Source organism: Trematomus bernacchii, unplaced genomic scaffold (assembly GCF_902827165.1).
Source record: "Trematomus bernacchii unplaced genomic scaffold, fTreBer1.1, whole genome shotgun sequence".
Classification (NCBI taxonomy): Eukaryota; Metazoa; Chordata; class Actinopteri; order Perciformes; family Nototheniidae; genus Trematomus; species Trematomus bernacchii.
In genome coordinates this window covers 209220-223556 of record NW_022987514.1, presented here as the reverse complement: position 1 = coordinate 223556, position 14337 = coordinate 209220, and the positions used below count along the sequence as shown (strand labels likewise).

General features: G+C 41.1%; 1 protein-coding gene across 1 annotated transcript; it reads right to left on the bottom strand.

The window, feature by feature from the left end:
* Window positions 1–326: 326 nt before the first annotated feature.
* LOC117470739 (caspase recruitment domain-containing protein 8-like) lies at window positions 327–11993 on the bottom strand. Its single transcript, XM_034115591.1, has 10 exons — window positions 11904–11993; window positions 11455–11550; window positions 10771–10811; window positions 8321–8361; window positions 7395–7453; window positions 5105–5322; window positions 4183–4445; window positions 3352–3468; window positions 2728–2869; window positions 327–1134 (listed from the first exon to the last, which is right to left on the bottom strand). The coding sequence occupies exons 2-10, from the start codon at window positions 11517–11519 to the stop codon at window positions 833–835; spliced, it is 1248 nt and encodes a 415-aa protein (XP_033971482.1). The 5' UTR covers window positions 11520–11550; window positions 11904–11993; the 3' UTR covers window positions 327–832.
* Between the last annotated feature and the right edge of the window lie 2344 nt (window positions 11994–14337).

The following is a 14337-nucleotide window of genomic DNA, read 5'->3' as shown; positions in this document are numbered from 1 at the left end:
ATCGGGATGTTAAGAGCATTCCATGGAATATAACAAAAAGTGTATCTCGAGCCGGTTTCTCAAACTTACCTACCCCACCTTTAACTTGCAGCTGATGTTGATTAAAAAGCCACCTTCTATATGCTAATCTAAAAATATTATAGTGCCAACAAGAAAAAATGCGCTGTTTCTATCTTGTGCATCTTATACATTACATTTAATTTAGCTGACAATGTTGTCCAAAGCGACTAACAATGAGTTCAATCAACCATGAAGATAGACCCCCAAAAAAGCAAGAATCCCGAAAGTACCCAAGCTATTAATAAACCCAACCAAGTGCTACGAACTAAAGTGAGAATTTTTTTTATTTATTTTTTTTATGGAAAAGGTGCAGTTGAACCAGGTGAGTGTTGATTCTGTGCCAGAAGATGTGTAGACGTTCAGCTGTCATGATATAAATTGGGAGTTTAATCCACCAGTTTGGAGCCAGGATAACAGATAGGTGTGTTCTTGTGAGAGAAACTCCTTCTGGAGGAAACACAGGGATGTTAGCATTCGCAGACCATACAAAAACCTATATAACACACGACAGGAAAGGGGAACCAGAAAAAAGCATAAAAGGACCTCTTTAAGTATGTCCTGGATGTAGGAAGGAAAAGTGCCAAAAAGTAGGCCATTACCAGTGACTTCAAGCAGATATGGGCATCTACTGATAGCCAATGGGGGGAGGGGATGGCAGGTATATTTGTGGGAGAACTGAGGGGGGTTTTAGAATAATTGGGCTGCTGCGTTCAGAATAAGCTCCAGAGGGGTTTAGGGTTGAGATTGAGATTTCTCCTCACACTACAGGTTCTTAGTAGTCTATCTCAAGCTCTTTGCAGATCACCGGGTCGACCTCACGGAGAGCGGAGAGCAGGATTGTGCTGGGATCTCGTCCCTTGTATTGCACCATCTGCAGCACCTCTCTTGCTCTTTCTTCTTGGGGTTTGGCGCGGACTGATTCAATTTGCTCATCAGTTAGAATTGTATTCTCGATAAGCACATCGAGAAGCTTCTCCAGAGTATCTGGAGATATCCCATTGCTGAGCGCTGTCCGATGAGAGATCAGCTGCATGTCTGAATAGGGCATTCGCCGGGACATTAACCATCTTGCTTCTGGAAGATAAAGAGGAAACATACTTTTGTTATACAACCAACAACACTTACAACAGAGATTAAAATAACTGTAAAGCTCAGAAGAAATTCAATGTAGTGTTCTACAGATAACATATGCTCTAAATCAGGGGTTCCCAAAGTGGGGGTCGCAGGGGGTCGCGAGATGATTCAAAATAAAAATAAATACATTTTTTAAATTTTTTTATTATTATTATCCAGTTTTTCCCACATAATTTGATTCTATTTGTAGGGGCACCGCACCCCCCCATGCAAATGGGCCATAATCTCATTAAATATGCGCATATTTTAATAAATTTCAGGAACACAATTCTGAACATTGGATAAAGTCAGGTTCAACATTTTTGTTTCATGTTGTAGTCATATTAGAATCTAAAGTTTTTACAGAAGGGATTTTGGATATCTCTTTATCACTCCACAAATCAGAAAATTTCATTTCATTTCATTTCAAACCTTTATTATACTGTAAACAGCCCTAAAATATCAATTTTCGCCATGTTTTTAGGTATAAAATGTTATATAATTCAGGCTATGAATGATATATAAACAAACCCTTCTGTAAAAACCTTCAGAATATTGATAGGAATATAACTGGAAGGTTTGGTGTATGTACGTGCTACTGAAGTGGACATTTCTCACTCAGAAGAGGAGAAAAAACTAATTTTGAGAAAACAACCTTTAAAGATTGCTAAACCCTCCTGTTCTTTGGATGACAGCTTGCGCCTCGACGCACTCCGTGAAGGTATTTCGTGTTCACTTGTTTTTTGTCTAACATTGCTTCGTGCAAGTGACAATTGTTGTCGTCTTCTCTGTGAACGTTTTTTTCGCTGTTCTTTTGCCATTTTGAGATTTAAATTTCCAGCGAAAGCTAAACCAGGAAGTGTTTTAGCACACCAGCCAATGAGATTTAGTTTTTTGGTTTAAGACCCCTTTGTACTTTCACGATTGGTTGCTGATACAAAGGAAATTACCATATTTGGATCCGATGAGATTGTTTACATGGTGCAAACAGCGGTCGCGGTACTTTATGTTACGTTAGAATGCTAACTTTTGGTGAATTTAGGAGAAACCTACAGACGCAAATAGACAAACTATAGTAAAATAAACACCTAAATGTGTATTTTGTACATTTTCCTTCCAAAAGCCTGAAAGAAAACATGTTATGGAATCAAAATAGCACAACATATCAAAATTGACCAGTGCATGAAAAACGATGTTTTTGCCTGCCGTGTCTCGCCTTAATGAGTGAGACACACCGGAGTTGAGGATCTGTGGGGTTTGTATGTCGATGTATGGGAAACACTGTTATTTTTATGAAAATTCACTAACAACCAACCCCCCCCTGTTGACAATTCACGTGGCGGGGGGTCGCCAATCTCTGGCACAGTGATTTTGGGGGTCGCGGGCTGAAAAGTTTGGGAACCCCTGCTCTAAATAACTCCTTTCTTTGCCTTTTTGTTCACTTGAAAGATGATGAGATGGAGCAAAATGCATGAAGGTGCACTACAGCTATACTGTTCTATTGTATCTTGTCTATCACTGGGCTCTGAACTTGACATCAGGCGGAGGCGGTACCTTGCAGATACACTCTGTTTTCCCAGGCTACTTTCCCACTCTGGTCCTGGAGCTTCAAGTTCAGGGACTCTGTGCTCGTGTCCAGGAAAACTTCAAATGTCGGATGGTAATTTGGTCCGAACCTGGGTGAGAATTCATCATGCTGAAAACCAGAACAGAAGAAATTAAGTGTTAACCTGGTTCTTTCATGATTGTGAATCTACATACAGCCAAAAGTAAATGTATGGTTGTTTATAAGCATTAGCGCCAGGTTCCACATTGCGACTTTAGGCTATTGGTTCAATGGATACCAATGAGAAGAGAGTGTACGCCATTGCATGAGGACTACCTTGTGAAAAAAACCTGTTGTTACCAGCTTCTTTTTACCAAGCCTTCGGAAAATATCTCAACTATCAGAGAAACACTGAGAATGTCACTGTAGAAAATGGAGAGGAAGCTTTTTGTTGACCGTGTCCTTCAGACTAAAACTATCATAAGACAATCTAATGAAACAAAATTGAGCCGATTGACTAGGATGACCCTTGATATTGCTTTCAGTGAAAACGTATAGTTGGTTTTATAGAAAACAGAAAGGCACGTTATGTAGACACCGGGCCTTCGAAGAGAAGCTGTGACTTTACTCACCATTGGCTGCAGGAACAGGTCTTCAGGATCAACGTGAATGCTGTATTTGTTACCAAAGTCCAGCTGACAGTGGCTTGGGATCCTTACGCGCTGAGCACCATTTTGTTGTCTGGAAATCTTCAGAAACAGGACATTTATATCACTTGAGTTCATGACATTTATACACAACAAATGTTGACGGTGCCAACAGAGAGCTGCAGGAATGAGTGAGTGAAGAATGAGCTAGCATTTTAAAATGTATGGTTCCCCCATCTCGAAGCCAACATTTATTTAATTTGTTGTTTTTGGTTAGTAACCTGAAATAAGGTCTGTGGTTTACACAAACTGTTCACGTGTAGGACATTAAATATGTCAGTTAATACCCCACTGGTGAATGTCAGTTTCTATCTTTCTTAAAAGCAGCGGTTGCTAACAAGTGACTAAATGAGACCTCTAAACTTCATCACGCTGAACATTAGCCACCTTTAGCTTAGCGGTCTCTGATGCGACTGTGATGTATTTCCTTTATAGCTTTATGGGGATTAGCAATAGGAACATAATTTGTAAGTATAGTTAAATATGTGTTTGCACAAGATCTAATTTTCTGCAATATTCCGAAATCCAATGGAAAAATCCCATTGCTTTTTGTCGAGGGTTAGGGTTAGGGCTATCCTACATCATCAGTGCACCACTCTACTGCCGAAAGGGATGACAACAAAAAGCAACTTGTACAGTCTAAACAAATAATGATGATACTAAAAATAAGAAACACAGACTACATAAAACCCTTTTGGAAACAGCTTAAAAGAAGTGTTGAGGCTGATGGAGAGCACATATGGCGGATGGCTTTACCTCATGCAAAGGGACGTTCTCCTGCAGGACAATCACGGTCATTATTTGAAGCTCTTTGATCGGTGTTCGTAGGTACAGCATGAGTTGGCTCCTTATTGGCCGGTTCTTTGTCATAAACCTTTTGATGATGTGCCAAACCAGGCCAAAGGAAGAGAGGTGAGGGACGTCCACGACCACGTGAGTCTCTGTCATCTCCAGCGGCTTCAAGATGCTCATTCCCTCATCAGAGATGTCAGCCACAGACAATGCGCCATCCTTCATCGCTGTGAAGGCAAAGAGCTGATCAACATTGGTTCATCTGCACCTAATTTATCCCTTAAAAGGTCCCCTATCGTGCTCTTTTTCATCAATATATTATAGTTCTCAGTTATATACAAAACATGTCTCTGAAGTGTTTGGCTCCAAACACCAAACAGATCATTGCAGCATTACCCATAATCCCCTCTGTTTCAGCCCTGTTTCAAAAGAGCTGATTCTCTGTCTGTTACTTTAGATGAAAATAAGGAACCCCTCCCCACGCCCCTCTGAGAGAGATTTGGTTAAAAATAACAAAATGGTGCTCTAGGAGGAGATTCAGGTGATAAGGTGGGGGGGGGTTACCTTGGTTGGTGATTGGCTAATGGTTACACAAGCCAAAGAAAATCGTTATGACATCATAAAGTGGCCAAAATCTGATCAGCTCATTTTCAGACAGGTTTTTATATAAATGGATCAGGACAAAAACATCTCTTAACTCACAGGGGGACACATATGGATTGATGAAAGTGGATTTTGCATAATAGGTGACCTTTAAAATGAGTCTAATGTCATCGACATCGGAGCCTCCCAACAGCTGCTTTATAACTTTTCACAGGTTTTCGATATTACTTGGTACTACTCGGTATCCTAAAAATGTATATCCTAGCATTGCAGATGTCTTTACCTTCCTTTGTTTCACCGTGGGGGAAGCGGAGCTGAGTTAGGGCGTCCTCGACAGCACTCTTGATTTCGAACAGCGGCCCTGCAGGCGTCTTTCCGCCTGAGTTGAGGAGGTCTTCGTCCCAAATGAGGGTCATGTACGTCAGCTCTGCCTCTTTAGCCATTACGAACACCAGGTTGGTCAAATTACACCGGAACGCACCGGGACCAGGGAACTTGTACCTGGAGACATAGAAGGGACACACTTTTATAACAAGCATTTATTGAGCTGTTGCTCAAATTATGTGTTTTCACTCACAGCTTCATCGGCACAGTTAGCACAACATGTTGATTTGAACATAAAACCAACAAAAAAAGTCGGTTTTACTGTGTAGCAACGACTGAAACTGCGGCGACAACTTAACTTAAAATGACGGCAGCACTGAAACTATAATTTCCAAGTCTGTTCACATTTTCCTTTCCATAAACTAGTCTTTAAACTCTGCCGAAGCCCATACTGTGTTCCCTTCAGTGTTTACTTCCTGTCTGTCTTCTTCTGCTGTTCCGGTTTGGTTAGGGTTAAAATCAGAACTCAAATATTGACAAAAATGACGATTGAAGAAGTATGGTGTTTACTGACGAAGGAGAACTAATCACAGCTGACGTTTCATTGACCAGACTATTTTGTGCGGACTAATAGAAAGCATATGGTCCTTTCATCAGAGCGTCCTTATAATAACAGACCTCTACATTTTCCAATTAACGGATCAGATTGACCAAGACTTTCAGATGGGGGATTTCCAACTGATCAGGTGGAGAGAAAGTCTTACTAGTCGGCAACAACAACCTGATTAATGCGAGGGGTTACAATTAGAAAAGCTTGAAAGCCCCTGCTATTTGCTACTTCATACATAGAGGCATTATTTAATATATGCAGGGGTGCACACAACTTTCTCAGTGAGGTACTCAGATGAGTACCTGGAGTCAGTGTTTGGTACTCCCCAACTTCTGGCGATTGTCAACGGGGGGGTGGTAGTGGAGTACAGCGCTTCGCGATTGTCAACGGGGGGGGGGGGGTGGCGGCAGTGGAGTACAGAGCTTCGCGATTGTCAACGGGGGGGGTGGCGACAGTGGCGACAGTGGAGTACAGCCAGGGGTTAAATTGGGCCGGGGCTGTCCGGGGCACATAGGACGATACTCTGACATCATCACCCTCGCAAATTTGTCATATACAAAAAACTATGTGTTAAAACTTTTTTCGTTCTTAATATAGACTATATTTAGTGTCAATATGTGTTGACTTCACTTTCAAATAGCAGATCTCTGTGACCGGATATAGTTTTTTGGCTTAGTGAGCGTGTCTCTGCTCCGATCAGGAGTTGCAGCCCGCAGCCCCCCCGCCCGGACTCCGCTGCTCCTCATTGAGGAGAGTCTGCAGCGGAGCAGCGAAACCACGTGACCCGTCCTGTAACACGGAGCCCGTTTCCTAAACCAAGCTAAATGTATGTGTGTGTGTGCATAAAGCTGAGTTCTGATCATAATAACATCGACTTTTGGTGATGATTCAATCGTTTACAGTGAAATGTACAGCATACTTTTGGCCATAATCTCGCAGCCCTATAACTGAGATTTCATCAAAAATGTTCTCTAGCAAGTGTGCAGAGCAACTATGATTTAAAAAAAGCAATTTGAAGGTTGGATATTTGTAAACATTTGTGTGTGTACATAAATAATTTAAGATGTAAATTAATTTAAATTTTTTGGCATCAATTGGTGGCATCAATGTTTGCATTTGATACAGATAATGGAGCAGTTGCTTTAGGGCCTCATATACAGTATAGCCCTTAAGGTAAAATCATGAGATCTTCGACACCCCCCTCCCCCTCCTTCCACACAGAGCCCCCCCACATATCAAATCCCAATTTAACCCCTGAGTACAGCGCTTCGCGATTGTCAACGGGGGGGGGGTGGTAGTGGAGTACAGAGCTTCGTGACCGCGCAGCGTGTGAACGTTGTGATCAGCTGTTTTAGTGGGGCTGCTGTACAGACCGACGTTAACAGCAGCCCTGTCTGTGCACACGGAGACCGACTCTGTCGTCCGGTGAACTAACCGCCTTCTGGAAAAGCTTCACATTTACGTCGGTACGCAAATGCGCTTTGTGACACAAGTGACGGTACGCATTTCAGATTGTTGCCGCGCATGCGTACCTGTTATGTGCACCCCTGAATATATGTCTACTGGAAAGAGCCTTATGTGAAATACCTGAGCATTAAACTAAATAAAGACAATGCAATGTGTCATGTTATGGGATTACCTGTATAGAGGTTGTTGGAACCTGCATTGAAACACTGCAGGTGAGAAGGTTACAAAATCCTGGAGTTATGAGAGGAAAACATTTGGTTATTTTAACAGAGAAAAATATATCAATTCTACCTTAAAGAACAAAAAACAGAATTCTAGAGCATTACATCATAAGACCAAAAACAATGTAGTTAGTCAGGATCCTCCCAATCACAGCACAGTAATGATAGACAATCCCAGCACAACAGTACCAGCCAATCACAGCACAGTCATACTAGCCAATCACAGCACAGTTATATTAGCCAATCACAGCACAACAGTACCAGCCAATCACAGCACAGTCATATTAGCCAATCCCAGCACAACAGTACCAGCCAATCACAGCACAGTCATACTAGCCAATCACAGCACAGTTATATTAGCCAATCACAGCACAACAGTACCAGCCAATCACAGCACAGTCATATTAGCCAATCACAGCACAACAGTACCAGCAAATCACCGTACAGTAATACCAGCCAATCACAGCACAGTCATACTAGCCAATCGAAGCACAGTAGTACCAGCCAATCACAAGCCGGCTAATACCGGCCTATCAGAGCACATTGGGGCGGGACTTAGCTCACAGCACATGAGCAGTTACATTTTGTTATATTATTCTTTCTTTATGTATACATTTTTAACTAACATATCTTTTTTTGTATTTGATCTATTCACCAATACAACAAAGCAATTTCCTTTGTTGATTCCATTGTTTATGAGTGGGTATCCTAAACTTTTTACAGAGTTTTTTTAAATGGAGAAAATCATTTTCATTCAACACAATAGCTGTTAACAAATAAAACGTAAGCTCACAGAATATTTAACCATTAGTTAAATGTTATCAGTGGTTAAACAGCATTAAATATACTTCTCGCTGAACCACTGCTCCTCTTTCACCTGTGCTTCTGTTGTCTCATCCTCTTTGCCATAGTGGTCATCTGATGGAGAGAAGAAGTGAAAAAGAAAGCGCCATAATAATTAGAAAACCTTTGAAAAAAAAGTGTTTCGATATGAAGAAACGCTCCTTTTGCCGTCAGACATTAATATTCACAAGTTTAAAGGTCTCCTATTATGCTATTTTTAGGCATATATTATGGGTCTCAGATATATACAAATATATTAAAAACCTGTATATGATGCGTTTTTGCTCAAAATACCCAACAGATCATGCATTTCAGACACCCCTGATATATCCCTCTATTTCAGCCCTGTTATACCCCATTCACACCAACGGTGTTTCGGGGCCGGTTCGGTGCTGGTGCTTGAAAAGCACCGGGTTTTCCTGCAAAAAGTTGTCCGTCTAGAAGCAAGAACCGCATACGTCACGCTTACGTCGGAGGGGGGCGAGATTAACCTGAGCTAACAGTTAAGGCGAGTACGGCAAATAAAAGTTGTAACAAGCAGTAGTGCTGAGCAAAGTGACTAGAACGCAACCACACACTTGTTAAAAAAAAACACACTTTATAAAGTCAGGCAACACTAACCAGGCTTCGTGTGATTCTGTTTATTTGTACCTTACTTTGACCATCCGTTCGCTGTTATTGATCATTGTGGAGAGCAGGCAGACGTTTTGTTTGTTATTATAGCAGCTATCAGATGGAATCAATACATGGGCTGCACAGGTTGTCATGTCCGACTATCACAAGTAGAATCATAATGAAAAATACGTCGGTAAAAAGTGCCTGGAGAAAACGGCTTAGCAAGTAGTCAGTTTAGCTTCGGTTGCTATGCTAACATCACCCATGTTATACCAGAGAAACTTTCATAACAGCGTTGTGATGCCAAACAGCGTCAATTCAGACTGACACACATTCACTTAAGGGGAACTGGGGATATGTATCAGCTGCTTGTGTGACAGTCAGACAGTGAATACTTTAGAGCCGTGTGAGCTAACCCGGAGCTAACGGGAGAATAAACTCCGGTGGAAGAGCAGCCAGCACTGCAGCGCTCGGTAAATGCCGCTGAAACACATTAATAAACAATGAACCACGGCACTCTGGAGAAAAGTATAAGGTTGGAGAAGTCGTTATTTAATTTAATCTGGCTTCGTATGATTAAAAGCAACGCAGTCCCCGGCCCGTTGTTGTTGTGAGGTGAGCTCCGTTGGGGAGAAAATCAGCGACGTAAACTGTGACGTCATGACGCAGCAGCGGCAGCACCAGTCGGTCTCTGAGCGGTGTGAAAAGAGCCGGAGCTAAACCGAAGTACCGGTTCTGAACCTGAAAAGCTCTAGCACGGAGCTTGAACCGGAGTTGCGTTGGTGTGAAAGCGGTATTAGAGAACTGCTAGTCTGGGTCCTTAGCTTGAAAAAAAAAAAAAGAGGAGGGGGCTAATGCCTGCTCAGAATTACCCGGCACATTCAGCTCAATGCTGCCGTGATTAAATGCCATCATGTTCCAAACTACATCAAGGATTATTTCTGAAACAGTATGGAGCTCAAATGCTTTTTCTCTCTCAGGTTTACCACAAGGTGAGTTTTTTTATTTCCTGCTGTTTTACACATGCACTCGCCAGTACAGGTTAGCTCTGAGTGTTAGCGATGCTTGCTAATGTAAACAAAGATGACCAAAACAGTCGGGCATTGTTTCTGATAGCAACGTTTCTGATAGGGCCGTGGGTGTAAAGCCCGCCCACATTTCTCATATTAAAGGGGACCTATCATGCAAAATGCACTTTTGTACGTCTTTTATACATGAATATGTGTCCCCGGTGTTCCAGGGAACTCACCAAGTGTCAGAAAACACAACCCTCTCTATTTTCCTCCATACCCAAATCTCTAAAAAAGGGGCTGCAACGGATCTGATAAAAATTGATCCAGATTTGAACACTGTCCTGGCGTCAGGACAGTGGCGCTACGGCTATTGGGCCAACTCCACCAATCAGGAGGAGATAGCCACGGCCATTGCCGTTCGAAAGCGCTGGAGACGCTGTAGTACATATGCCAGGCCTGTAGATGGTGCTGTTCTCACAGAATCTGCTCTTGCTAAAACAGAGCTAAAAAATGTCAAATTGAGCAAAATGAGGCATGGCTAAAATGCATGATCTGTTTGGTATTTTGAAAAAAAAAAAGTATAAATATGCCTTATATAGGTATGGTCCTACACTATATTATTCAAATATAGCATGATAGGTCCACTTTAAGTCATATCGGACGCAAATCTGGATCAGCTCTGTTGTTCCCCGTTTTTAGAGATTTGGGTACGAAGGAAAAGAGAGAGGGTTTTATTTTCTGACGCTGCGTGAGTTCCCTGACACACCGGGGACATTTATGTATAAAAGACATCAAAAAGTGTAATTTGCATGATAGGTCCCCTTTAATGAATGGAGGATATGGTTTCAATACTCACAGGTGTTTGATTTCTCAGGCTTGGTCTCGTCGCCCTTCAGCCTGTAGGGATGTCGAGGGTGAGAATTATTTCAACAGTCGTTCTTTTAACTATTACAACATGTCCTCGGGCAATAGTTTACATGTCTACAGTATTGAAGCGTTTGTATGGTGCTTTGAATAAAAGCAACAGCTGAATAACAGGTTATGTATTGATGATGATGCCAAAGAGCCCAGCAAGAGTTCATTTAAAGGGGTCCTTTTATGCTTTTTGGGGTCTTCCCTTTCCTGTAGTGTGTTATGTAGGTATTTGTGCATGTAAATAATAATAATAGTTGTTTAATGTTTATATATTCATGAACTCAAAGACGCTTTACAGTGTAAGGGAGGGTGGACAAACAAGGACAAACAAAGACAGTCAACAGGCAATTATTTTGGGGGGGGGGCTTATGGATAGACAGAGGTGATGGAAAATGGTCTACAAAGGCTAAAATCCATGTGTTGAATTTGTTGTTGAGAATATGGCCTCTTTAAACCCTTGTATTGTACTCTACTGTGTTTCTCTACTGAACCTTTCCGTACTCTAAATGACAGAGATATCACATGGCATAAAAACTGAATCCTCTTCTGGTCAGGTGACACCACAGACTCTACCTTTGTGTCTGAGGGTCCAAAGATTATTACTGAAGACTGGAGGTACCCTTACCATATCCTCTCCACATACCGAGGAGGGCTGGTGGCTCTAGGATTGTCCTTTCTTAAATCATCCATCTTCTCGGGTCTGACAGATTAACTGGTAATACTGGAAACACACACACACACACACACACACACACACACACACACACACACACACACGCGCACACACACACACACACACACAATGAAATGCAATTCCTTTAAATCAGAACCATCTTAATGGTTAACTTTGGTTTAAATACAACAAATTAGTGAAATCTCAGACAGGTACGTTGGCCTCCATTTTGACCGCATTGCATGCAGGAATGCTTGCTCATAAACCAGGAAATGGAAAAAGTTACATTTAAAGAAGTCATGTTGGACTCCAGGAGGTTCCTTTCTTTATCAAGACTGTGTTTTTCTGTCTAACAGTATAACAGACTGAATAATAATCTTGTAAATGGTTTTAACACTCACCCTGTTTTTTCCTCCTGCTTTGTCGAAGTGCGAAATGGAGTCTGCCTCTCTTACTTCATACTTTCAGTTTTAAAGTCCCTTCCTGTCTGCGCGCTCCTCCCTTTGTTACACAACAGGGTTTTTTTGTCAGTTGGTCTCAAGTTACACAGTTTCAGGAAGTAAATCCTGGAAGATAGACATAAGACAAATAAAAGTCCAGTTTTGGTGTAAAAAGGAGTTGAATCCTCTCCTTTGTCCTCTTATATACTCTACTACATCCCTGTGTACATCTGTGTATTGATTACATATACTATATCACTGTTTACATTACAGTTTATTCATTCTACATGTAGGCTACTGAGCACCAAAAATATTGTTATGTGTTATTCATATTTTACATCTGGCTTTCTATTCATACAACTCAACTTAGTTTTATGACGAGGGTCTGAGGAATAACATGTTTGTGTTTCCAACAACTGCTTCTTAGTTACTTATACTGTATAATAAATGAATACAGGAAGTACACATTGTCCTGGTGCTGTGTTGGTAGTAAGACTGGATCAGTGGCGCCATCTACTGTTTGTCTCAAAGAGCTGATAATAGAATAACTGCTGTGGATGGTGAAAAGAAACAGGAACCACAGAAGGGACATTTACATTCTGCATTTGACCCATCATAGTGTTAGGAGCAGTGGGCTGCCGTATGTACGGTGCCAGGGGAGCAATGTAGGGAACGGTGCCTTGCTCAGGGACACCTCGGTAGCACTTGGTCTTTCCGGGACTTGAACCGGTGGTCTTCCAGTTCCCAAGCCAAGTCATACGAACCTCACCACCCCATCATTCACTTTTTTTCTCCAAATTCAGTGCAAGATGGAGGAGAATTCAGATTTATTTAAAACAGCTCTATTATGTTCATTTATATTGTGTCCCTCTACTGTGACATGTCTCCATGCTTTAATGTTCAAAAAGCTATTTTTTCAATAATATTTGCCTTTTTGGCTCCGACAGTCGTCTGTAGAATTCCCAAAATCACAATGTGTTTTAAAGGTTATTTACAGTATTTTGCTGCAACACTGTAAATGTCCCTGCTGTGGGACTAATAAAGGAATTCTGATTCTCTGGTCACGAGTATCTGGCCCAACAACAATAGGAAAGGTTATTTAATATGTATTCTTAATATTATATTTCAGAGTTTTATAAAAAAAGTTGTACGCAAATGTGGATCAGCTCCGTTGATGTTTCATTTTGCCAGAAGATGTTATAAGAGGACTTTTTATCCAGTTGTATACCACATTTTGATCATATACCTTTTAGATACTTCTAATACTTACAGATCTTCTGTTCCTCAGCTGTGATCCACTCGTCATTGATCCTGCAGGGAAATAAATAGTAATAAATCTAAAAGAAAAACATATCATGGGAAAACCAAACAGACTATCTTTTTAGCTTTTCTGTAAAGTCCTTTCTGTTAGACAGTTGCTTTCTTACTCAAATGTTGCTTTGCATAGACAGCTTATGTTATAATGTTTGTGTCAATCAGGTCTTGACCAAACCACAGCACTGAGCCTGCTCTTGTTAAGATCTTAAATGACATGCAGTTAAAAAAAAATATTAGCAGAATCTCAGTCTTGATATCTCAGTGCTGTTTTGACACTGTTGACCACATTTTACATTTTACTAGACCAACTGGAAAGACAGATAGATAGACTTTCTGGCATAATACTAAATTGGTTTGAATCACAACTACCCTGTAGCTGTGTATATGACAAATAAACACTGTGTACCTTTGAACCTTTAAGGAACACAGCAAACTCAATAACACATTTGTATTGGACTCTATAGTATTTCTTTATTGAACTGTGCTTCACTCATGTAATTCTTTAAAAAAAGCTATCAGATAACATTACAACTGAATCCTCTTCAGTGAACAGTGAACAGACTCTTACTTTGTGTCTGAGGGTCCAGGCTCATTGCTGAAGGTTAGAGGCCATTCTTTTGACCGGTCACTCTTCAGAGACAGACCGCTGGAGCCTGAAGACTGTGCCCTCCGTCTGTGGAAACAACAAAAGTTGTACACATACATCTGTGGCAGCTCTGGCTCACAAGTTGAATGGTTGTCCACCAATTAGAGGGTTTGCAGCCCCTGCAGTCAACATGGCAATGTGTCCTTAGACAAGACACTTCACCCCAAATGGCTCCCGATAGCCAACAGTGTATCAATGTTAGCTTGCACTATTTCTATGTTTTTTTTGTTTTGTGTCTTATATATATTTGTGTTGTATTGTTGGAGGAACCTGTGACCGAAGATTCTCATTACACCCCTACCCTGTAGCTGTGTATACGACAGATAAAACCTGTGTATCTTTGAACCTTTAAAGAACACAGCAAACTCAATACAAATTTTGTATTGGACTCTATTGTATTTCTTTATTGAACTGTGCTTCAAGATTAAATAT

Coding starts and splice junctions, on each gene's coding strand:
- LOC117470739 (XM_034115591.1), bottom strand. CDS start 11,519: ATGGATGATTTAAGAAAGGACAATCCTAGAGCCACCAGCCCTCCTCGG. Junction 10,812..11,454: donor CGGTATGTGGAGAGGATATG/GTAAGGGTACCT, acceptor ACATCCCTACAG/GCTGAAGGGCGACGAGACCA. Junction 2,870..3,351: donor ACCTGTTCCTGCAGCCAATG/GTGAGTAAAGTC, acceptor TCTGGTTTTCAG/CATGATGAATTCTCACCCAG.